Below are 23673 nucleotides of genomic sequence, written 5' to 3' on the forward strand. Positions count from 1 at the left end.
GCCTTCATTTACACATCAATCTCCTGGTGAGGTAGAATGCGAACTGTCATTTAAAATGACAAAATGCGAAAAATTCAACAAACCCCATGAGTGGATATTGTCATCCTTTTAAGCTTCGTCAACGGTAAGGCTTGAGAAATTTGAAATGTGTCAGACGGATAGATGCGGTCTCAAAAAGTCGACGACATGATGGACAGCTGCTTAACCCCATGTTGCTATAGTAATGAGGTGCATACGGGCTCTGGCTACAACTGTCATTTTAATGGAATCCCTGATACGATCGCGGTGGTTTCCATGGCTACTGAGTGGCTGCGTGATTGTTGATTTTAAGGAAGCCTTCATAGCCGTGGAAGAATAAACAGTCAACTAAAATTTAGAATTGCATTGTAACGTAATTGAGATCCAATGACATTTGAACTTTGAAATGATTGTATTGTGGGAACCGAACCCGCGTTTGGAATGCGTTTCAGTATTTGAAGATGGTCGTATCGGTCAAAGGTCAAATGGCAGTAAAAATGGTGGGCCTCTTTGCAGGTCTCCGAAATAATCAGTAAAACGCAATTTTGAATACGAGGATCGTTTGGCAGCCAAAGTATGTGAATTATAGACATGACATCACATACAAGAAAATACCTGTAGACATCCACAAGGGTAATTTTGGTCACTGTACTGTTGTGTCGGTTTGTCGATATGATACACTAATTTGCAAAGAGTCAAATCTAATAATTGTCTAAAGTAATATCGATGTAGGAGACTCGGCAAAGATCGTAATGGATGTGTAATTGATTCGCTATCAAAGCAAATTGTACTCTAAGTACCGATGTAATTAATCAGCTCGCTTGACTGGCAGTATATATACCAATACAATTTACCAATGCAATGTTTACAATGGGAGCCACTAATGGATGGCCAGCTCTATGAAAACATTTCTTTATTTTTAACCACAATGCAAATACTCCAAGGGTCATTTTTGATTGTTACCGTGTTCTGGAAAATCTACAGCTTGGAATTAGAATGGACATTTAGGTCTTACAGAGACGTGATTCATATTTTTATTGTTATTGAGGATTGTTAACTAGCCACGTATGTGTTGATATGCACAAAGTATTACCTGTATATTGCACGTTATGTAAATTTACATACATACATACATACATACATACATACATACATACATACATACATACATACTACATACATACATGTATGGTGATAGCGTCAGAGAGAGAGAGAGAGAGAGAGAGAGAGAGAGAGAGAGAGAGAGAGAGAGAGAGAGAGATTAAAATACATATGCAAATGTAACACCAATGTATTACTCCTCCGTGTGAGTTTTTCTAGCCTCAAGTAGTAGCTTTGTCAACTTATCTGGCCTAGTTTCTCAATGCAAGTGGAACGTTCTCTCCAACTTGAAGGTATGCGGGTTTACTAGTTCATCGTTTTCAATTGCATGACCAAGATTGTTTGAACGTGGCAGTTCCCCATATCGCGATGAAGGGCGGTTGAACAGACACAATGGAGCGAGAATTTCATGTGACAAGTCGAGAGAGAAAGAATTTCTCAAGACATTGCATGGTAATACAACAATTTGTAAGTGTACTTCGTGGAAAAAATTTGGTCGATATTCTCAGCTGTTTTACATTGCGTGTTTCATATTGTAGCAGGGTACCCCGAAGACTGTAGTACGCATGTCTATGCGAATGAAATGGTTTCAGTAAGAATGGCTCGCACGCAGTATCTTCTTGGTATAACTTCATTGAACTTGAATATGCTAATTAAAAAATCTTCCAATACAATGGACGGTTGACAGAATGTTATTATAGAATATATCGGAAAAAGTTCAACGTCATTACGTTCGATATAAGAGGACGCTGTAAGTTTCTATGTACATTCGAGTTTCAGTAACGACAGAATGTGTCACGTGGTCTGAGTGCTATCGATACTGCGTCGTCAGGCATTCTCTGGGTTCAGGTGCAATGGTTAGAGAAAACCGCACCTACACGTCGTCCCTGAAGAAACCAACAACGTGTCGTGACTTTAATTCATGGTGATCTTGAACAAGGTGAGACTGTGTAAAATTACGAAGCAGCTTTGTACCCCGGCACTGTTGAAGATGTGAGAGTTTTAAATATATAGTCTGGTACATGAAATCACAGTCTGACCGGTGATCCTGCATAGCTTGATTCTACAGTCTACCTCAAACACATTCCAGGTGACTTTTTGACAGAATGCACGTAAATGCCGGATGTGTACGTGTGTAAGGTTCTCTGAACTGGATCAGCATCTGAAAAGAGCCGAGTGTTCTCTGCAAGGGACTATGGTGGTGGTCGGAGCTTATCCCACTGTACGCTTTCCTGTCTGCCGCAGTTCAATTTATCAACAGTAGTAGCTCCCCACAGGTTGTTAATCGATTACTTACTTATCACAGTGGTAAACCCGATAACCGTAATGACTTCAATAGACGTTTGATTAGAATTACTGATAAACCTATTAACCGCCAACAGCTCGGAAAACCATGATTTGCATTTTCGACCCCGAAAATCTGTCTCGGCGAGCTCACGATATGACAGGCTACGTGTAATCTAATGAAATTAATTAATGTTCATTTCTCAGGCGTATTTTGTGCCCTTGAGAACAAACAGCCGGCTGGCTAGTCGTTTTCTGAGCACCGTTTGTGTAAACGCTGATTTGATTTAGAATCTTAGTCAACCACATCAGTGTTTCACCTAGACAGGGGTGGGAGATTCCCCATCTGTTGAAATACTGGCACTCCCTGGTTATTTGTCAAGGGGGGGGGGAACCAGCACTCTATGAAATGGTGCCAGTCACACCTTAGAGGTTCAAGTGGAACGCATGAACTGGTGAAATCCCCCCCCTAAATTTTCTGGTAAAGGGGAAAAATCTCCCCTGTTGATGCTATCTGGATGAAACACTACATATCTTCCGTCTTCTTGCGCAAACAGCAGATGACAGCAGTGTAGTCCATTCAAAGACCCCGGATGTACGGTTTACTTCACCTGGGGAAAATTACAAATTACGGTCATAATTCAAATTAACTTGGCATTGCCAAATTAAGTCGTATTCATGGAACTAAACCGAGGTCTGAAAAGAACCCACTGCGTGACGGTTAGAGATCTCGCTGTGAACACAAAAAGCGATGCCAAGTATCACAACGGTAGACTCTGGAAAATCAAACGGAGAATCAGACTCAACCGTGTGAATACGCTTTCATACCAGCAGACCCTAGAATGCTCTATTGTCGCGACAATTTATCTCTACTCTAATAAACTGGCCAATTAAATTCGAGGGTATTCGATTGCTAACTGGGCTTGTACAAAGATTTCGTTCGATAAAATGTACTTATAAAGCCGCTGAGATAAATCGCTCGAGTGTTTCCTACGGGTCATAAATTTGGTTTCGCTGATTTCAATACAATAAAAAGATTAAGGCACAGCCCCTAACCAAGAATGCGCCTCGGGGACAGATATTTGAACTCTCAAACTGTTATAGTACGTTTTGATCTACCACTTGACAGGCTCATTTTGAAGGTCGCCGAGAAGTTTAAAGTTTTTATCGACCTACTTTTGTAAAAATCAAAATTTAATTTTTCTTCATAGAGTTAGCAAGGAATGACAGCCATTTTGAATTTCAATAATCTGCAAAAAGTGGGAAATTTGTGTATCTAGTACCAAAGTTTGCACGGTGATCGCTAATATTCATCCTTGATTGTGAAAGGGGAATGGCTGAAAGTTGTTGTTACGTACAGGAAAGTGTGAGCAAAAGTATAAGGCTGTCAATTTCGAGGCGCCTACTGCCTTACATAACTGAATTCCCCGCCGGTTAGCGTGTTCGTACTTTATTTAGGGATGGACCATTAGACCTTGGGAGGGGGGTGGTCACAATGAAATTGTGAAAATTTTTTTTTTACTATTGTAAATTTCTGAAATTTTTTTTTTCCAATTGAGATTAGCTGTGCAAATTTTTTTTTTCAGAGTAAATTTTCAGATTTATAACTTTTTTTTAGTTCGTCGCTGTCTGAAGATAAAGAGGGCAAAGATGTGGTGCCAAGCACCACAAGCGGCCACGCAAGCGGTAACGGGGGGGGGGGAGGTCAGGAGAGGGGTGTCCCCCTGCTGCTGTTGGAGCTTTTGAAAAATAGAGATTAAAATGGTGTTATTTGGTGGCACTCGGGGAGTATTTTTGCGGGGGGAGGTCAGGAGGGGGTGTCCCCCTCCTGCCGTTGGAGCTTTTGAAAAATAGAGATTAAAATGGTGTTATTTGATGGCACTTGGGGAGTATTTTTTTGCGGGGGAGGTCAGGAGGGGGGTGTTCCCCCTCCTGCTGTTGGAGCTTTTGAAAAATAGAGATTAAAATGGTGTTATTTGGTGGCACTTGGGAGTATTTTTGCGGGGGGTGGTCAGGAGGGGGTGTCCCCCTCCTGCTGTTGGAGCTTTTGAAAAATAGAGATTAAAATGGTGTTATTTGGTGGCACTTGGGGAGTATTTTTGGGGGGGGAGGTCAGGAGGGGGGTGTTCCCCCTCCTGCTGTTGGAGCTTTTGAAAAATAGAGCTTAAAATGGTGTTATTTGGTGGCACTCGGGGAGTATTTTTGCGGGGGGAGGTCAGGAGGGGGTGTCCCCCTCCTGCCGTTGGAGCTTTTGAAAAATAGAGCTTAAAATGGTGTTATTTGGTGGCACTTGGGGAGTATTTTTGCGGGGGATGGTCAGGAGGGGGTGTCCCCCTCCTGCCGTTGGAGCTTTTGAAAAATAGAGATAAAAATGGTGTTATTTGGTGGCACTTTGGGAGCATTTTTTTCGGATTACACATCTTCCTCTGAAACATGGTCTTCTTGCTCCTCAGTAGCTTCCTATAGTTTTGAAAATTGACTATTTTGGTTTCCTGGCTTCTCTTTCTACTGCGTGGTGAAATGCCTACATTCACCCCACCAAGCATCATGCATATCTCATGATTTACAATTGATTTTGACAAGCTGAGAAGCTAAAATAAGCTAAATAATATAGTTAAATTTGCATATTTGTGTTTTTAGAGCAATTGTTGCCCTTTTTTTATCAAAACATCTATGTCTCTGTAGCAGCATGTCCAAATTGATTGGATGTGTATAAATGTGTTGAAATTTCAATATTTGTCTTTTTAGGACAATTTATGCCATTCATGGTCAAAAAATCTGTATTCTCTGAAAGGGCTTGTCCAATTTCTTTGAAATTTGCTACACAAAAACGATTATTCATGCAGATTTATTTAGTATTTGCTATTGAGAAACTTTCAAAGTTCAACCCTTTTGTGTGTTTTTGTGTTTGGATTTGTTGGATAGATGGCATTCTACGTAGTGTATTGTTGAATGTTAAAACATGTGTTGCTGTTGTTTTTTGAGGCTGTTTTTTGAGAAAAAAGAATTGAAAATGCCTTTTTAAAAGCAAATAATACATAATGACTTGATATGTTGTTTTATCATTATTGATTGACGTGTTTCTACTTGTTCACCCATTCTTGCATTCATCATTGCAATAAAATGCTGTGAAAAAAATAAAACTGATGTGGCCTGCATCTGTTTACCTTGATCTTAAAAGGCAAATACAACTTTCTGTCTTGACAACCATACCATAGTTTCAATATTTTACCTAGTGTACCTGCTTGGTTTGTACGCAAGAAACAAGTAGAAAACAGGCTCTATAATTTCATAATTTTCAAGTGATCAGAATACAAAAGTCCTGAAAAGATAAGATAATCACAACTTCCAGTATAAGGGATACAGTCACTTTCAATGTATAAATTAAAATTAAAAATGTGCCGGGAGGATGTACTAAAAAATACAGAAAGTTGCTTTCTGTCGGTAAAATCTAAAAAAAATTCAAAATTTTAAAGACTTTTGCAGATTTTTTTTTTACGCCTTTGTCTTATTTATTTTTTTTTTATTTTGCAAACTAGTTTGAAGATTTTTTTTTTCCTAACATTCTGCTCTGAAAATTTTTTTTTTCTGTTTTTGACCACCCCCCTCCCAAGATCTAATGGTCCGTCCCTTACATGTGGTCGGGAAATGTTTTCCAGAACGTTTTAGATCACAAAACCGGTAAATGTCGTCGAATATGTTGGGCTAGTACCATTTGAATTATCTTAAGAAATTGGACATCGCCAGAGCCGACCCTGTGGGTTGCCACAGAACACTGATATTGTATGGGGATAGGTGAGAAAGGGCCGTTACAGAAAGGGGTAGATCGTTGAAAAAAAGACCTATTTAGGATTACACATTAATTATCGAAGGGGTGTTGTCGTTCAAATGTCATTATTGATCTCGGATCTTATTGCCCTACCCGTGTTCATGTATTGGGGAGAGAGTTTCCAAACAAACATAGCTCGGCTTGCGTAAGGGAAAAGTTACACAACTTTTGACTGGTTGAATGGTTCTTCCTGCCAAAATAAAACAAACATTCGTCAAAATTCTTTCCTTTTTTGCACCTTTGAGGAAATATCTATTGCAAGTCAGAGAGTGGATGAATGAGTAAACAAGTAAATACATATACAAATAGATAGATAAACAAAAAAAAACAAACCAAATATTAATAGTCATCATCATCATCGTGATTCATATCTTCTTGCATTATTGACTTGTTGATTTCATACCTTTGTTGCTATAGTGATGACTTCATAGACACTATATTGCTGTTAGTAAGACACTGCACCATCAAAACCACAGAATAGACAGTGCACTCAATGCTAGTGCCACCTAAGACGACTGTCACAAGTTGTCTGAGGTGTCGCTCACAGACAGAGCACCACTTATTGACGCAATTGACAACGTCGTGAGTGCGGTTGAGTAGCAGCCAATGCATACCTCTTCGCCGCATCGATGTTGATATACAATTCCTGGTTCATGACCCGTCTACTGTCTCGTGTTCTAACATAGTCTGTCACGTCAAGAACGATTCGCCCCCTTACAAATTGTCAATGTTACATACACTGATCTTATTACAGAACATGAATTTCTGCTTTTGTATCGAATTTGTATCGCCAATTCGATGACATACCAATCGGGCCTCTTGGGGACTCTTTGTGTGAATATATATATATATATATATATATATATATATATATATATATATATATATATATATATAAATATATAACAATATATATATATATATATATATATATATATATATATATATATATATATATATATATATATATATATAACACATATAACTACAAGTGCATATCTATCATGCATCTCATAATCTTCAGACTAATGTTTACTACCATTCTTTCTCATTTATATGGTTGGGACGTACCAATGTACTATAATTCTAGGTGGTGTTGAAATTGGACAAACAATGTTTGTTATGATAAACTTAAAATCTGTAAGTAACAGACATAATTACTTTCGCACATATATGAACAGACAATAGGGCAGCAAGTATACATTACTTCTGCACCGATGACTTTACTTGACACGCCCCCTGCATGGTCGTCTCCTAACTTATGATTGATTTTCTGCCTGGACAAAGACTTGTCGGGTCTACGGTGGTAATTATCAAGACCTTTCGCTCTGTGAAGTGGTTGGTCGATGCGGTGAACAGTCTCACTGTCTCATTTGTCTTGGTCACTTTTGCCGTCAGTGTAAGGCATTGGGTGACCTTTTAACTCGTCAGAACGCTTTTACAAACTTTTCATTCATACAACAATTGCTCGGAGTGCGTCACATTCTCGTTGTTCAAGATTCCATTCTGATCTCGCGGTGAAAGACTGCGTGGCTGTGAAACACTGACGGCAACACAAACAAGAGAAATATCACTGTCGTTTCGTTGAGGGAGTTTGGATTGCTGGGTAAGTCAGCACACAAATGTCATTGAAATTTAAAACAGTAATACTTTGCAGTTGTGAGTCGTACGCGATTGTGCCTGTCGGATAATTGAATTGCGTATTTAGCGATGAATTTGCATATGAATCACCAACAAAGGTACGCAGTGAATAAAGGTAGCTTATCTGCTTTGAAGAGAGAACATTTTCATGGTTTGATCTGCGAAGAAAAAGTGATCAGCGCCTTCCACCTGACCCTCCTCTGGGCTGCACTGTTCTTCACCAAAAACCTTGACCTCGTCACAAGCCGGTTTGCACTGCCGCTGTGAAGGGTTAACTGGGATAGGAACAGGTATATATAACTGTATGTTTGTTTGTTCAGTATGTGTGAAGTGGTGTATGCGGTAGACGAGTATTCTTAATGTGTTAAGCACATACAATGCCTGCAATTAATGCCACCGTTAAGTGACCTGAGAAATGATTACCCTCAAATCTGATCAGCGATTCTGTCAGTGGTCCTGTGTTTTCCGATACAGCGCTGGGGATATTTGGTCGTTTTATTTCGGGACACTGGTACCACTCGTAAAACAGGATGAGTTGAAACTCTATACGAATAAAGCTCGCTTCAATTTCCAATAATGACCATTATAGGCGGTAACGACCCGATAATGAGGTCGTTTTGGCCACAGTCCCTCCTGTGTTTTGGCAAAGTACTTAGTTGCGCTCTGAATACGCGAAACAAAATTATGGTAACTTCGTTGAGTTTTCGCCAACTTTTGGGTGTGCCGGCATCTCAACTCACCTGGTGGAATGCGTACCTAAAACTATATCCACGCTCTGATGATGATGGCAGTCTCGACTGTCAAAAGATGGTAGTATTCCTCCGGACAAAAAGTGTCATCTAAATGGCCGGTGACCATGGGTCATGACGTGGACACTGAAGTACAGGTTTGTACTAAGTCATAGGTCATTCAGAATACACCTTGCTATCGATCTAGGCCAGTTCGCCAAAGCCAGTCAAAGCATGGCCCTGGTCTCGCTCCACTGAGGGTTTACAGTCGGGTCGTCTAGAGTGCACACGAAAAGGCGCTTGAAAAACATTTGCCTATAAGCACCATGGTCTGAATGCACACTTACCCTCGACTGAATAGCACAGCTCACGTAGTATTACATGCAGAGAAAGAGCAATAAACCTAAATTGTGCAATGCTAAAGGTACGATAACGACTCACTGACCATACACTCTTTGCCATAAATAACAGAGAGCATGACACAGGTTTTCTGAGGAGCCAATTTTTCTGTACGTAACGTGAATCGGTGTGATTTGTAGCTGTTCGTACTGTGCTCAGTATTTGGGTTCGTACTGCGTCCCTGTTTAGACCCAATGACTCAATACTTTACGTAGCTATTCTAAGTTTCGGGAATGCGACGCAAGACTATACAACCCTAAAATTAGACGTTACGTTTTCTGGACGAGAATCAAAATTAATACATACATGAATTATGACGTACTTGAACTTTCGATCTTCCATGAAATCAAGTTATCATTGAATCTGGCATAAAGAATGATATGTAACTGACAGTGCCAAGAAAACACAAACACACATACATGCATACTGTTACGTGCAGAGAAAACGAACAAAAGGGTGAACTCAGCAGTTAACGTTTAAACAAAATTTATTACGAAAAAAAACTAATTGCTAAGTCAGGGATAGAGTACAAGCTTTAAAAGTGTACAGACTACTTATCTCAGCTGGGACGGCAAAGCTCCAGTCTCAGAGTTGTAACAGTCAGTTGAATGAATGAACAGTCCTTGCAGGCTTGCAGCTGCACAAAGTCCACAGTATAAATCCAGCGTTGACAGTGAAGGTCTTGAAAAGTCTTGAGAATGACTACTGCTGGAGTTTATAGTAACACACAAGAGACACGATCCCAAAAGTCTGACTGGAAGCTGAGCGCGTCCCTTTTATAAAGGCATATAAGAACAATCTAGAACTTTTATTGACATGCTAATTACAGTTCTAAAATTATCTCCCTTACACAACTAATCAACTTCCAGAACATTCCAAACATGACTAATTGAATTCAAGGTTGTGAGGTCATCAAGGGCAGTGACCTTGAGAATGTTCTAGACTAATTGAACTCAGGTCATGATGAGTGTGGGGGAAATGACCTACATAACACACCCCCTCTTCAAAAAAAAGAAAATTTTTCAAAGAAAAATCTTTCTTTTACAAATGTAATCTTGAAAAGGATTTAAGTACTCAAATTTTGTTTTACTCTAAAGTAAAATTTCTTGAAAGTGAACAACAATAAACTCTAAATACGAGAGAGACAGTCTGCAATTAAATTGTCTCTGCCTTTGATATGTCTAATATCAAGATTAAACTCCTGTAACATTAAACTCCATCTTAAAAATCTCTGATTTTTGCCTTTAAATTTCTGCAGAAAAACAAGAGGGTTGTGATCAATATAAACCACTATTGGCCGATTTGAAGAAGTAACATAAACTTCAAAATGCTGTAAAGCTAATATCAAAGATAAACACTCTTTTTTTCAATTGTAGAGTAGTTTCTCTGGGATTTGTTAAATTTGCGTGATAAATGGCAAACAGGATGATCTATACCATGACTATCCTCTTGCAATAAAACAGCACCAGCAGCCGTATCACTAGCATCTACAGCTAATTTGAATGGCAAAGTGAAATCTGGTGCAGACAATACTGGGGCACTTTGCAGTATGGCTTTAAGTGTATCAAATGCCTGTTGGCATTGCTCTGACCAAACAAACTGTACTTTCTTTTTAAGTAAGTTAGTCAAAGGCTCAGTAATTGTGGAGAAATTTGGACAGAATTTTCTGTAGTAACCAGCCATACCGAGAAAGCGCATCAGTTGTCGTTTGCAGTTTGGTATGGAAAACTTGAAATGGCACTGATTTTGGCATCAACAGGTTTTACCTCACCCTGTCCTACAGTATGTCCGAGGTAAGTTACCCTTGCCCATACAAACTCAGATTTGGCAAGGTTGACAGTCAACATTGCTTTACTCAGTCTCTCAAAGAACTTCCGCATGAGCTTGATGTGTTCCTCCCAGGTGTCACTATACAGAATGACGTCGTCAACGTAAGCTGCACACCCGTCTAGCCCGGATATGACGTCGTTGATCATCCGTTGGAACGTTGCCGGAGAGTTCTTCATTCCAAATGGCATCACCTTGTACTGGAACAATCCGTCTGGCGTAACAAAGGCGGATATTTCACGAGCACGATCTGTCAGAGGGACTTGCCAAAATCCCTTCAGTAGGTCAAATTTCGTCACATACTTGGCTTTTCCCACTCGGTCGATGCAGTCATCAATCCTCGGATTGGGAAAGTGTCTGTCTTTGTTAAAGTGTTGACCTTCCTAAAGTCCGTGCACATACGATAACTGTGATCTGGTTTGGGAACAAGTATGCACGGCGAACTCCAGTTACTTTTACTGGGTTCAATAAAGTCATTGTCCAGCAGGTATTTGACTTCTTCCTGGAGATATTTTGCTTTTGTTGGATTCAGTCTGTATGGATGTTGTTTTACAGGCTTACTGTCCCCAACATCAACGTCGTGATAGATGACGTTTGTCCTCGTTGGAACATCTTGAAACAGGTGTTTATATTCGTGGAGCAGTTCTTTCACCTGTTTGTTGTTGTTCTGGCTGGAGGTGTGCCAACTTTGTAGACTCCAGCTTCTCCAGGATTTCTGAGTTCTGAAGCTTGACCGAGCCCAGCTTTGAGTTTAGAGTATTTTCACTCAAGTCAGTTTCAGTATCACTATCTTCATAATGGCCAGAACTGACGGTACTGACAGGCTGAGTTATAGTAGGATTATCCCTATCCAAATATGGCTTAAGCATATTTATGTGACATAGCTGCTTTTGTTTTCGCCTGTCAGGTGTTATTATGATGTAATTTAAATCACTCAATTTCTTATCGATTAGATATGGCCCAAAGTAACGAGCATGGAGTGGTTTGCCAGGAATTGGAAGTAGAACAAGAACTTTTGACCTGGTTCAAACTTCCGTTTTGAGGTGTTTTTATCGTATTTGGTTTTCATTGACTGCTGAGATGACTCAAGATTTTCTCTGGCTAATTCACATGCTTTAGAGAGTTTTGTACGAAAATCTGACACATATTGCAAAATATTCAGACAATCATCATCGTCTGATAGGAATTTCTCTTTAACGAGCTTAAGTGGGCCACGGACTGTATGTCCAAATACAAGCTCAAATGGGCTAAAACGAAGAGACTCTTGAATTGACTCTCTAACAGCAAAGAGCAGAAAATGAATTCCTTCATCCCACTGCTTCTCTGTGTCAAAACAGTAGGTCCTAATCATGTTTTTCAAAGTTTGATGAAATCGCTCAAGAGCACCCTGACTTTCTGGATGATAGGCGGATGACCTATACTGTTTAATGCCTAGCTGATCCATTACTTGTTGAAAAATACCAGACATAAGATTGGAGCCTTGATCGGACTGGACACATTTAGGGAGGCCGAATAAAGTGAAAAATTTGACTAAAGCTCTCACTATAGTCTTTGTCTTTATATTTCTCAGTGGTATGGCTTCTGGGAACCGAGTTGATGTACACATAATTGTCAGCATGTACTCATTCCTGATCTTGTTTTTGGTAGGGGCCCAACACAGTCTATTAGTATCCTACTAAATGGTTCTTGAAATGCAGGAATTGGCTGTAAAGGGGCCTTTGGAATGGTCTGATTTGGCTTTCCTACCATTTGACATGTGTGACAGGTTTTACAGAAATGTGCTACATCCTGCCTGAGATTAGGCCAATAAAAGTGACTGAGAATTTTGTGATAAGTTTTCCTTACTCCCAAATGACCAGCCCAGGGGGTTTCATGGGCTAGGCGCAATATTTCAGCACGATAGGGCTTTGGAACAACAATTTGATGTTTTATAGCCCAATCGTCATCAACCAAGACATCTGGAGGTCTCCATTTACGCATGAGAATACCAGATTTTGTATAATAGGAAACAGAGCTATCTGAAGTTTTACCTTCATCATCTACCCTGTCAAACAAAGACAAAATATCTGGGTCTTTGTGTTGTTCTGCAATGAGATTTGATCTAGAAAATGTCTGACTTTGGTCAGCAGAAGTTTTACTGGAAGTTTCAAATCCACGAGGGATAACGGAATGATCCGTGTCAAACACCTGACTGAGAAAGGTGTCATTTAAGTCAACATCTGTGACATTATTTTTGAGAGTATTTTGATTCTCGGAAGTTTTCTTTGACATGGCTCGAGTAATGGCACATGAAGGAAATAAATCGGGTATCTCTTGTTCAATTGGCTCTGGATCCTGATCTAAACTAGGATTATCAGTCACAAGTGGATTAGTAATGACCTTGTCCCCAGCAAGGTCGTTTCCAAGAAGAAGGTGAATCCCTTCAAAAGGCAAAAAAGGCCTAATACCTAAAGCCACAGGTCCAGAAACAAGTCCGAAGACAAATAGACATTATGGAGAGGAACAGGAATGTAGTCATTACAATCTACCCCCTTAATAAGAACTTTAGAACCTGAAAATGACTTTTCAGAAAACGGCAGGGTATCTGCCAACAAAAGAGACTGGGAAGCCCGGTATCTCTTAAAATTTTGACAGGGGTAGCGGAAGAGAAATCACTAGAAAGTGATATAAACCATTATGAATAAATGGCTCGAAAATACCCATAATGCTATCTTGAGAAGAATTGACCTTGACCTCATTAATTGGGGATGAGAGGGGTTTAACCTCAGAAAATGTGTTGCACACATTATTAGACTCTAATTGAGTTGATGAAGAAATAAAGCCGGTTGGCTTAGATCCACTTTGACCACTTTGACCTTCACGTTTTCTTTTCAATTTGAAACACTGACATTAAATGGCCGTCTTTCTTGCAATAATTACAAGAAAGTGTACCAAACTGTTTGTCAGAAGGAGATTGAGACTTGGGATCTGATGATGTGGGAGTGTTACTTGAACTCTGTGAACTGTTGTCATTTGATTTTCTACTCTCCTTTGAAAAATTCTTGGATGAAAAGGACGAGTTAAATTTACCTGCATTGTTCTGTATGAAAAGGACTGGGATGGTTTGCTGAGAAATGAAGATTTGTGGGTCAATGAATAATCATCGGCCAAACGTGCAGCAACCTCCAATGTATCTGCCTTTTGTTCATTGATAAACGTCTTGATGTCACTCCGAATGCACCTCTTAAATTCTTCAATCAAAACAAGCTGTCGTAATTTGTCATAATTCTGACTGACCTTTTCAGAAGAACACCAACGATCAAACAGTTGTTCTTTTGTTCGAGCAAATTCAACATAAGTTTGATCCTTCACCTTCTCACAATCCCTAAATTTCTGACGGTAAGCTTCAGGCACCAACTCATAGCCCTTGAGAATAATTCCTTCACAGAATCATAATTTGAAGCCTGCTCTACTGACAACTGAATGTAAATTTCTCTGGCTTTACCCACCAAAGCACTCTGCAAAAGCATAGACCAGGACTCCTTAGGCCAATTCAGACTCTGAGCAATTTTCTCAAAATGAAGGAAATATTTATCAACATCCTTTTCTTGGAAAGGGGGAACTAACCTGAAATGCTTAGTGATGTCAAACTTGTCTGAAGGGAAGAATTTTCCTGATTGTCCAAGCTCTAAACGTCTCATTTCTAACTGTAGTCGATGTTCTTCCAATTCTCTCTCCTTTTCTCTCTGTCTTTCTTCCATTTGTAATTCTTTGTCTTTCATTTGTAATTCTTTGTCTTTCATTTGTAATTTTTCCTGCCTTTCCCTTTCTTCCATTTGCAATTTTTCCTTTTCTAATTCCAATTTCTTAAGCTCCAAATCTGCCTGTATTTCTAATTCTAATTTTTTGAGTTCGAAGGAAGACTCAGGCTCATAATCTTTTAAGGCAGACTCCTCAAAATGGCCGAATTAACAAAAAATTAGCAAACGATTAGCAAATATTCTTTTGAATCTTGAACTGAATTTCTCGCTTGCGCATAGATCTTTTGACATCTACTTTAAGGAAATTTGCCAGTGCTATGAGGTTGTCTTTTCTGAGGGAATTAAATGTGTCCTGATCAAGGTCATCCATAAATTCGTCTGGCTTGAATTCCGCCATGATTGAATTTCGCTGAGTTCACAGTATACAGTAGTTTTGAAAAGGCTGTCAAAATGTTGTCAAACGGCTCAAAATATTCGTATCCCGGACGAGCCCCCAATTTGTTACGTGCAGAGAAAACGAACAAAAGGGTGAACTCAGCAGTTAACGTTTAAACAAAATTTATTACGAAAAAAAACTAATTGCTAAGTCAGGATAGAGTACAAGCTTTAAAAGTGTACAGACTACTTATCTCAGCTGGGACGGCAAAGCTCCAGTCTCAGAGTTGTAACAGTCAGTTGAATGAATGAACAGTCCTTGCAGGCTTGCAGCTGCACAAAGTCCACAGTATAAATCCAGCGTTGACAGTGAAGGTCTTGAAAAGTCTTGAGAATGACTACTGCTGGAGTTTATAGTAACACACAAGAGACACGATCCCAAAAGTCTGACTGGAAGCTGAGCGCGTCCCTTTTATAAAGGCATATAAGAACAATCTAGAACTTTTATTGACATGCTAATTACAGTTCTAAAATTATCTCCCTTACACAACTAATCAACTTTCCAGAACATTCCAAACATGACTAATTGAATTCAAGGTTGTGAGGTCATCAGGGCAGTGACCTTGGGAATGTTCTAGACTAATTGAACTCAGGTCATGATGAGTGTGGGGGAAATGACCTACATAACAATACATGCATACATACATACGTACCTCCCGTCCCCCTTGCATACATACGCACAACACACATATACATAGAATACAAACATAGAATACATACATAGAATACATACATACATACATACATACATACATACATACATACATACATACATACATACATACATACAACATACATACATACATACATACATACATACATACATACATACATACATACATACATACATAAGCAGGTTCACACATGTACTGGACAACATACCCATTCGATACGCTGATATTGACATAGACCTATCACAACCTTGGAGTTATCAACCGACCATAATCAACCTTTTAACATGAAAGTTGAATTCAATTCATGAAGAAAATGATGCCTTATATAGTCGACACTTTACTGTTTTTATTAGGTTTTAGGTTAATCGGGTTTTACGTGCTAGGTTACAAGCAAATACGAGAGCGTTTTAGCATTTTGTTTAATTGTTGCTAGGCTCATTGATCTGATGGTTGTAGGCGAAAAGATTACCGAGCCAATGGAACATGCGCATTTCAGTACTGTTGGCGAAATACAAACTTTGCTCGTGTTAAGCATTACATCGTATTGACTCAAGAATGTGTACACGGCTAGGCCGGAATGTTAAATCGTTGCGTGAGAAATAAATTAGCAGGAATACAGGCCTTTTACTTATTTCGCTCATAATGTTTATTGATATATGTGACTCGAATATTGATGAGTTGAAATTTAGTGGCCTGGAGCCATGAATAATTCATGACTTGCAACTTGTCTCTCACAGCCTTGTAAAGTAGATTAAATACGGTCAACTGTTTTTATTGAATTTCCTAGATTCAGCATGGCGTTTAAAGCAATCTTGGCATGGTGTTCTGCTTGCCTTATTCTCACCTATTCTGCGCAAAGCCAGTCTTTGGAAGACTTGACGGTGACGCTGAACGGCGGCAGCGTCGTCAGAGGAAAACGAGAGACGGCGATCGATAAACAAGTGGAGGTATTTCTTGGAATACCGTACGGTAAAGCACCAGTCGGCGAGAAGAGATTTCGACCCTCCGAACCGATTGATGGGTGGGATGGTATCTTAGATACGGTTGAATATGGCAACGCGTGCTACGGTTGGGTAGATGAGTTTTACGGTGACTTCTTTGGTTCGACGATGTGGAACCCAAAGCAACCTTTGAGCGAAGACTGTCTGAATTTGAACGTGTGGACGCCATCGCCACGTCCGACAAATGCAGTTGTTATGGTATGGATATATGGCGGCGGCTTTTATAGTGGTACGTCTGGGTTAAGTGTTTACGACGGTAAGTTCCTGGCGGCCATGGAGAACGTTATCGTAGTGTCTTTCAACTATCGTCTAGGGCCGCTCGGCTTTCTGTATTCTGGCCGAAACGCTCCGGGTAATGCAGGTTTATTGGACCAAGTATTGGCACTGCAGTGGGTTCAGAATAACATTGATCACTTCGGTGGCGATCCGAGCCGAGTCACGATATTTGGCGAGAGTGCGGGATCTGACAGCGTTGGCTATCACTTACTATCGCCGCTCAGTCGCAATCTCTTCCAGTACGCTATTTTGCAAAGCGGGACTCCGAACAATCCGTGGGGATTCATCACGCACGAGTTAGCCCTTGATCGCACTAAAAGGTTGGCTGGCGTCGTTGGGTGTAATAATTTTGACAATGATCAGATGATGACATGTCTCCGTGACGTCGACCCCCGAGAATTGGTCTTAAACCAATGGGTGGACTACGGACCGTATGTGTTCCCGTTTGTACCTGTCCTTGACGGTACCTTCCTCGTGGAACCACCACAGACATCTCTGGAGAGACATTCCTTCAAGAACACATCTATCCTGATTGGGAATAACCTGAACGAGGGATATTTCTTCCTGGTTTATGGCACGGCCGGGTTGGATAAATATGATAATGTTAGCACTTGGAACCACGAGCGTTACCGTAGAGCGATTAGGGAAAGTTTTGCAAACTTTAATCAGTTTGGATATGACGCAATCGCATTCCAGTACGTTGATTGGTTGGACGCCAACGACCCAGCGATGCTACGAGCCGCAACGGATGCAATGGTGGGCGACTACAACATTATTTGCTCATCCAATAACTTCGCTTTAGCTTACGCCGAAGCTTCTCAGACTGTTTACAAATACTTCTTCGAGCAAGTTTCCTCCAACACACCCTGGCCGGTTTGGATGGGATGTCTCCATGGTGACGAGATCGCGTACGTCTTCGGTATTCCACTGAACACATCAACGGGATATTCACCAGCAGAGCAAGAGCTAAGTCGTCAAATGATGCGGTATTGGGCATCATTCGCCAGAACCGGGTAAGATATCAGTCATTATCAAAATTTTCCACTGCACGTGCTAAAATCTTTACAATAAAATGTCGCCCATGCATCGCATGATTTTACTTTTACTTTAATATTTTAAAAACTTACACCAGGAATGTGCTTGAAAGTTACGTGATCCTTCTGCGTCTCTGATTGGACGACACAAGGCGTATCCCAGCATGCAATATCTGAGCCTTTTTCCCTGTAGAAGATCTAATATTAACAATGCAAGATCACCAGGGTAACCAACTTTAAGGCGAGATACTGATTTCTGTGAACCTAAGCGACCTACCAATCTCGTGTATTTTAACATTTGTTCGTTGTTAAGTCACCCTTGTGCAGATACAAATGAAAAACCAGAGCAGATCAGAGAACATGAAATCAAATGTCAACGGCTATGTGTGAACAATGTATTGTGTCATTTGCAGATTTACGGCCAGGATTTCGAGAGGAAAAAATCGTTTGAAGGAAATTTGTTGAAAATTAATTATGAAGGGCGCTTTTTGAGTAAGATTACTAGTACAATGAGACAAATATTGATTCCAAAACAAAATTAAAGCTTAAATCATTAAAATAAACTTAATATGTACCTGCTGTTAAAAATCGTAGAAGAAAAGTCTTAGCTTGGCACAGTGCACCCTGGGAAATACCTTTTAGCTAAAATCTGATAACTGGTTTTAGTGGCCTTGAGTTGAATGGCTGTTAATTGGCGAGGTGAGTTGCACAACCAAATTGCTACCTACAGTCTCATGATAAGCTACTTGTATTCACGGCACGTATCCAACTACGATATGTCCTCGCAAGATGCGAATAACTTCCTAAAATCACATTTATCGCATTGCCCGTGAGATTAGAAACACTTTCACAAATATTTTGTTTGTAGAATACTAAGAAAGGCATCAAGTTTGACACAAACCAAGTCTTTTAATTTTTTTGGAATATTTTTTTTCAACAAAATAGAACTGATGACACTTGAGATAAAAGAGATTTCATTGATTTGAGTCGTAGTTAAACAGGTTGTGAGTTCAACATTTTGATTGACAGCTATGGATGAATTCCATAAAAATATGCATAATCTTGGATTCATCCATAAAAACATGCAGTTAAGTGTGGCGCATAGGTTGGACGTACGTGCAGAAAGACAGACAGAGTCACGGGAGCTTGTTTCCAGCTTGTTGCTATGGCAACGAGCGAAATTAGACCGCAGCAAACGCACCTATCAGGATACATTGCCAAGTTTCCTGGCTTAATGTCTCATTTGTACTGACCATCACTCGTCCGCTGTTTTTTTTCAAACAGACACCCAGTCAATGACGAGAGTTGGCCAGTCTTTACAGAGTCTGGGAAACATCACATGACCCTACACACAGATTATCTGAATTTCCCTCAAATTGACAGAGGAGCAAGAGCAAACACCTGTGCATTCTGGGATCACTACCTACCAAACCTGAATGTCCAAACAGGTAAGATATTTTCTGCCGGGTGTATTGACCATTGATCTTTGACCTTTGACCTGTATGCTTGAGAGATGTGAACTTGGAAGCTGAAAATGTTTGATGGATAAGTGGTGTGAATATTTCAGTTTTGAATCATTGACTAAAACTTCATTGTGGAAAACTTTAACATGTAACTTAGGGTGCGTGAACAGAGACTTTCAGAGTATTTGATGTTGGTAGCCGGTATGTGATAAGCAGAGCGTAGGACGACTGCTTTGACTCTACCTGCTATTTCATTACCCCAATTGGGAAAACAAATTTCAGATAGAGTCTAGGCTGATGTGGTGATTGCCTCTCATATGAAGGTGTGGGACTGAACAGACTTACAGACTTTCTACAATGATGTGACTTACAAATTTGTGCCAGACTAGGCTCTCAAAAGATAAGCTATTAGGATGGCTACAACACTCATAATCTCCTATAGGCATGGAACAGTCAGGACTCATCAACATGGATTGACAGATCCTGTAGAGGTTGCAAAGCTTACAGAGAATGCCATGGATCCTGTAGTATAATCTGAGGGCATGAAAGGTCACCGATCTTCAAGTTTGGGGTGTCACCAGCTTTACAAACCTCACTGATCCTGTGGTTGGGTCACATGATCATGAAAAGGTTACTGGCCTATGGTAGGGTCATAAGATCATGAAAAGGTCACTGGCCCTACTGTAGGGTCATAAGATCATGAAAGGTCACTGACCCTATTGTCAGGTCACAAGATTGCAGAAAGGTCACTTATCCTATGATTGAATCACATGATCATAAACAGGTTGCTTATCCTATAGTAGGGTCACAAAAGGTTGTTGATCCTACAGTAGGGTTGTAAGGTCATGAAAAGGTCACTGATCCTATGGTAGGGTCGCAAGGTCATAGAAAGGTCACTGATCCTATGGTAGAGTCACAAGGACATAGACACTGGCAGGTCACTGATCCCGTGGTGGGTCGTAAACTTTCATTTGGGGTTTCTGAGTCATCAGTAGCGTTTTTAACTTGAAGATACATGTTGAGATAGGCTCTTGCCTCAATTAGTTCCTTATCTGATATAATACTGTAAGCCATGAGTTAAAGTGACGGAGGTCTGCGTACAGGTCTGCTGAGTATTTGTCAAAGTTCATTTTACATTTGCTGATCAATGGACAGATATAGACAGACAGGTGAGACAGACAGTCATAACATAGATCCTGACAGAAAGGGGAAAGAATAGGGCATGAGCGATCTGGCTCTTTTTGCGTAACAGGCACACAATATTTATACAGTAAGTTTCTCACATATACTTGGGAACATCTACTAGATGATGATGACTTTTTACTGTGTGAACCTTCTTCTTATGGTCAGTCTAGGTTTCAACTTGAATGAAACTCATCTGTATTTCATGTCTTGATGTATTGACATTCCTTCTGTTGTAAAAATCCTAAAAATACACATTTCCGTGATTATGTTTCCTCTCACATCTTCCTGGCTTACACGCAACTTTGATCCAATCTAAGTGATGGAAAAACTCACCAATGCTGACATAGAAAGTTTGGGACAATTGCCGATTTGGATGTATAATGATAATGTATCCCAAGCTGTAAGCGTAAGAATTCATTCAACATAAATGAGACTTGTGAAAAGGAGCTGTTAGATTATCAGAACTGCTGAGACTACTTTCGACACTAATCTTTCTCAATCGAAAGCTTCTTGTATAAAGCATGAGGATTAGCGAACTCTTGAATGGCGTTTAGAGAGAAACAATATTGTTACCGCTGTTGTCTTTGTTATATAACTGTCTCTTTGTGGTGGAATCAGACCCACTTTTGTCTCTTCCTTTCTGTCAGGTACACGTTCTAATCCCATATATACAGTCCAGATTACTCCTACAACTTAAATCTAATAACGACAATAATGCCATTGCGTAACCGCTCGGCAAGTAGTTTGTGCATGCATGGGTAATGGCTTTGCAAACTGTTGGACTGGTCAATGACAACATTATGGCAACTTCTTATCCATGTGATATCACAAAGGACCCCAGTAGCCCCTTGAGGCTCTGTTAGCTTTTATGTCTGATGCATTTTCCGTTACTTTTGTTGTTCGGTTTGACAAATACACTTTCTCGGTCTATTCCGAAAATCATGTTGAACTTCCAAATGTTCAACCAGTCAACAGTCTGTATGATGCAATATTAAACATGACTATTGATGATTGGGTTTAAATCCAGACAATAACATTGTCAACAATAACATTGCATATTGTAGGCACTACAGTGTGCTGGCAAATCTAATACTGTGTATTTCAAAATGTACAATCTAAAGAGGAAAATATACTTCTTTCAGAGCACAGACAATATTACCAACAGTTGCAGTTATTTCCCTTTAAATATGACAGACTTGTCACTAGAGGGCCAGTAATTGTGTTGGCAACTACTGGGCCAGACAACAGTTGGCCAGGCAATGTTGTCTAAGCAACAACTGGACCAATTTGATGTCATGGTTACTGCTGGATCAGTGAAAAATGTCATGACAACCACAAGACAAGGAAATAGTCTCACAAATCACCGTGACAATGATTATACATTTGGAATATTTTGAGTCGATAAAATTATAGACTGGCTTAACCAGATGAGGATTAATAATTGGTTCTGATGTGTCATCTTCAATTGAAATCCTTCATCCTAATTTTATTTTAACTTTCTTTTTGCTACACAGCTGATATTGAAGAAGCTGAAAAACGATGGAAAGAGGAATTTCACCAATGGAGTACAAAATACATGGGCGATTGGAAAGCAGAGTTCCAAACCTACGTCACGTACAAAGGACAGATTTGTGATGCAAATAACCCATAGACAAAGATTTGTAAAAAATCAGATATGGTGGCTGGAAGGTGCATTATATGTAGTCTGGTCCCCTGAACCCTTTCTACTGCTGGCTATGTTGCTAATGAAAATAGGGTCAGGTATGAGCTATTGTAAGCATGGCTATCATTGGTCAATAGTACGAGTGCAGTGATTGCGTTAAATTATTGCAAACTTGGAGCAACCTTCAAATTTAGATTTTGTATGCCCATGGAGTCATTTTACATCAATGGTTTCCCGAACCAAGCATCCTATGTCGACACTGAATGAAAAACAAAAAATCATTTATTTTTGAGTTATTGCCGTACATGCCGGTCACCAAGGTCACCAGGTCATGTCTGAGAAAAAATCATAAACGATAATCGTCATTTCACCACTAAATACCATCATAGAAGAACAGAGTCGGAGACTTAAAAGTGAAGCCGTGCAAACAACTTCAATGTTCGATGTTTCGTCATCTAATTTCCGAGCTTGCCACTGTACAGATGTGCTGATCACATGATCTTGTCAGGTGACAGTGCTTATTAATATGCAGTGACAATTCTGACTGAAACATTAGCCCATACCTGACCCTACTTTCGTTAGCAGTGCAGGCATTGGTAGAAATGGGTTAGGGAACCAGACTAAATTATATGTTGCTCACTAAACACAGTGGATTGTGGGTAATGATGCAATATCCTGTTAAAGATAACCTGTATCAGATGGTCAGGGGTGAAGCAATTTTTTTTTCGCTGTTGATTTTAAATTGTGTGATTATTTTAGAGTTTTGAAAGTGCCATGCATGGAAGTTGCCTTGTTTCAGGAACCACTGATGAATAAAACACATGTACAACAATCATAACTCATTGCCGTAAGGGGTAGGGGTTATATTCTGATTATCGCACACAATTTTGCCACAATTACGCCATGGACACAATATGTACGCTTGTTACTTAATCACTGTGCAGAGTTTGTTTGAAATGTTTGTTGTTCAAAAAAACTGTCGACTGTACTAACTTAAAAACCCACTTACACATAATTTACTGTGTTTAGGCTAAGTTCAAATAATCATTTTGTCGTTGAATTTTCTAACTTCCAAACTTTCATTTATGGGGAGGGGCTTCAAGGTCAAACAAGATTAGTTTTATTTTCCATGCGTGTTTTAATTATTCAAAGTCCCTTAAGCGGTGCATTTTGAAATCTAAACAGGTAGTCCGTGGAACTGTTGTTTATCTTGTACAGGTCTGGAGCACAATAACCAGTTTAAAATGCTGGCAAATTTTTGTACAGTTTGTAAAGATAAATTGTTAGTTGTACTTTGCTTGGGAAGAAAAAGTTATGAAAAGTTAACACTGTTGTCAATGAAATTTAGAAATAAACTAGATGATGATGTAAATTA

General features: G+C 39.7%; 1 protein-coding gene across 3 annotated transcripts; it reads left to right on the plus strand.

Moving 5' to 3' along the window:
• The first annotated feature begins 1940 nt into the window (after positions 1-1940).
• LOC139119236 (cholinesterase-like) lies at positions 1941-23673 on the plus strand. Of its 3 annotated transcripts, none has more exons than XM_070682925.1 (4): positions 1941-2059; positions 16464-17966; positions 19272-19435; positions 22150-23673. In XM_070682925.1, the coding sequence occupies exons 2-4, from the start codon at positions 16471-16473 to the stop codon at positions 22284-22286; spliced, it is 1797 nt and encodes a 598-aa protein (XP_070539026.1). In that variant the 5' UTR covers positions 1941-2059; positions 16464-16470; the 3' UTR covers positions 22287-23673. The 3 variants fall into 3 exon arrangements, with proteins under 3 accessions (XP_070539026.1, XP_070539025.1, XP_070539024.1); XM_070682924.1 differs by lacking the exon at positions 1941-2059 and adding an exon at positions 7598-7838; XM_070682923.1 differs by lacking the exon at positions 1941-2059 and adding an exon at positions 7973-8163.

This window comes from Ptychodera flava, chromosome 19 (genome assembly GCF_041260155.1).
Source record: "Ptychodera flava strain L36383 chromosome 19, AS_Pfla_20210202, whole genome shotgun sequence".
Lineage (NCBI taxonomy): Eukaryota > Metazoa > Hemichordata > Enteropneusta > Ptychoderidae > Ptychodera > Ptychodera flava.

What these genes read in the sequence shown, in the direction of transcription:
- LOC139119236 (XM_070682925.1), top strand. Translation starts at nt 16,471, where the DNA reads ATGGCGTTTAAAGCAATCTTGGCATGGTGTTCTGCTTGCCTTATTCTC. An exon ending in GCATCATTCGCCAGAACCGG is followed by an intron (nt 17,967 to 19,271) that starts GTAAGATATCAG and finishes TTTTTCAAACAG; the next exon opens with ACACCCAGTCAATGACGAGA. An exon ending in AAACCTGAATGTCCAAACAG is followed by an intron (nt 19,436 to 22,149) that starts GTAAGATATTTT and finishes TTTGCTACACAG; the next exon opens with CTGATATTGAAGAAGCTGAA.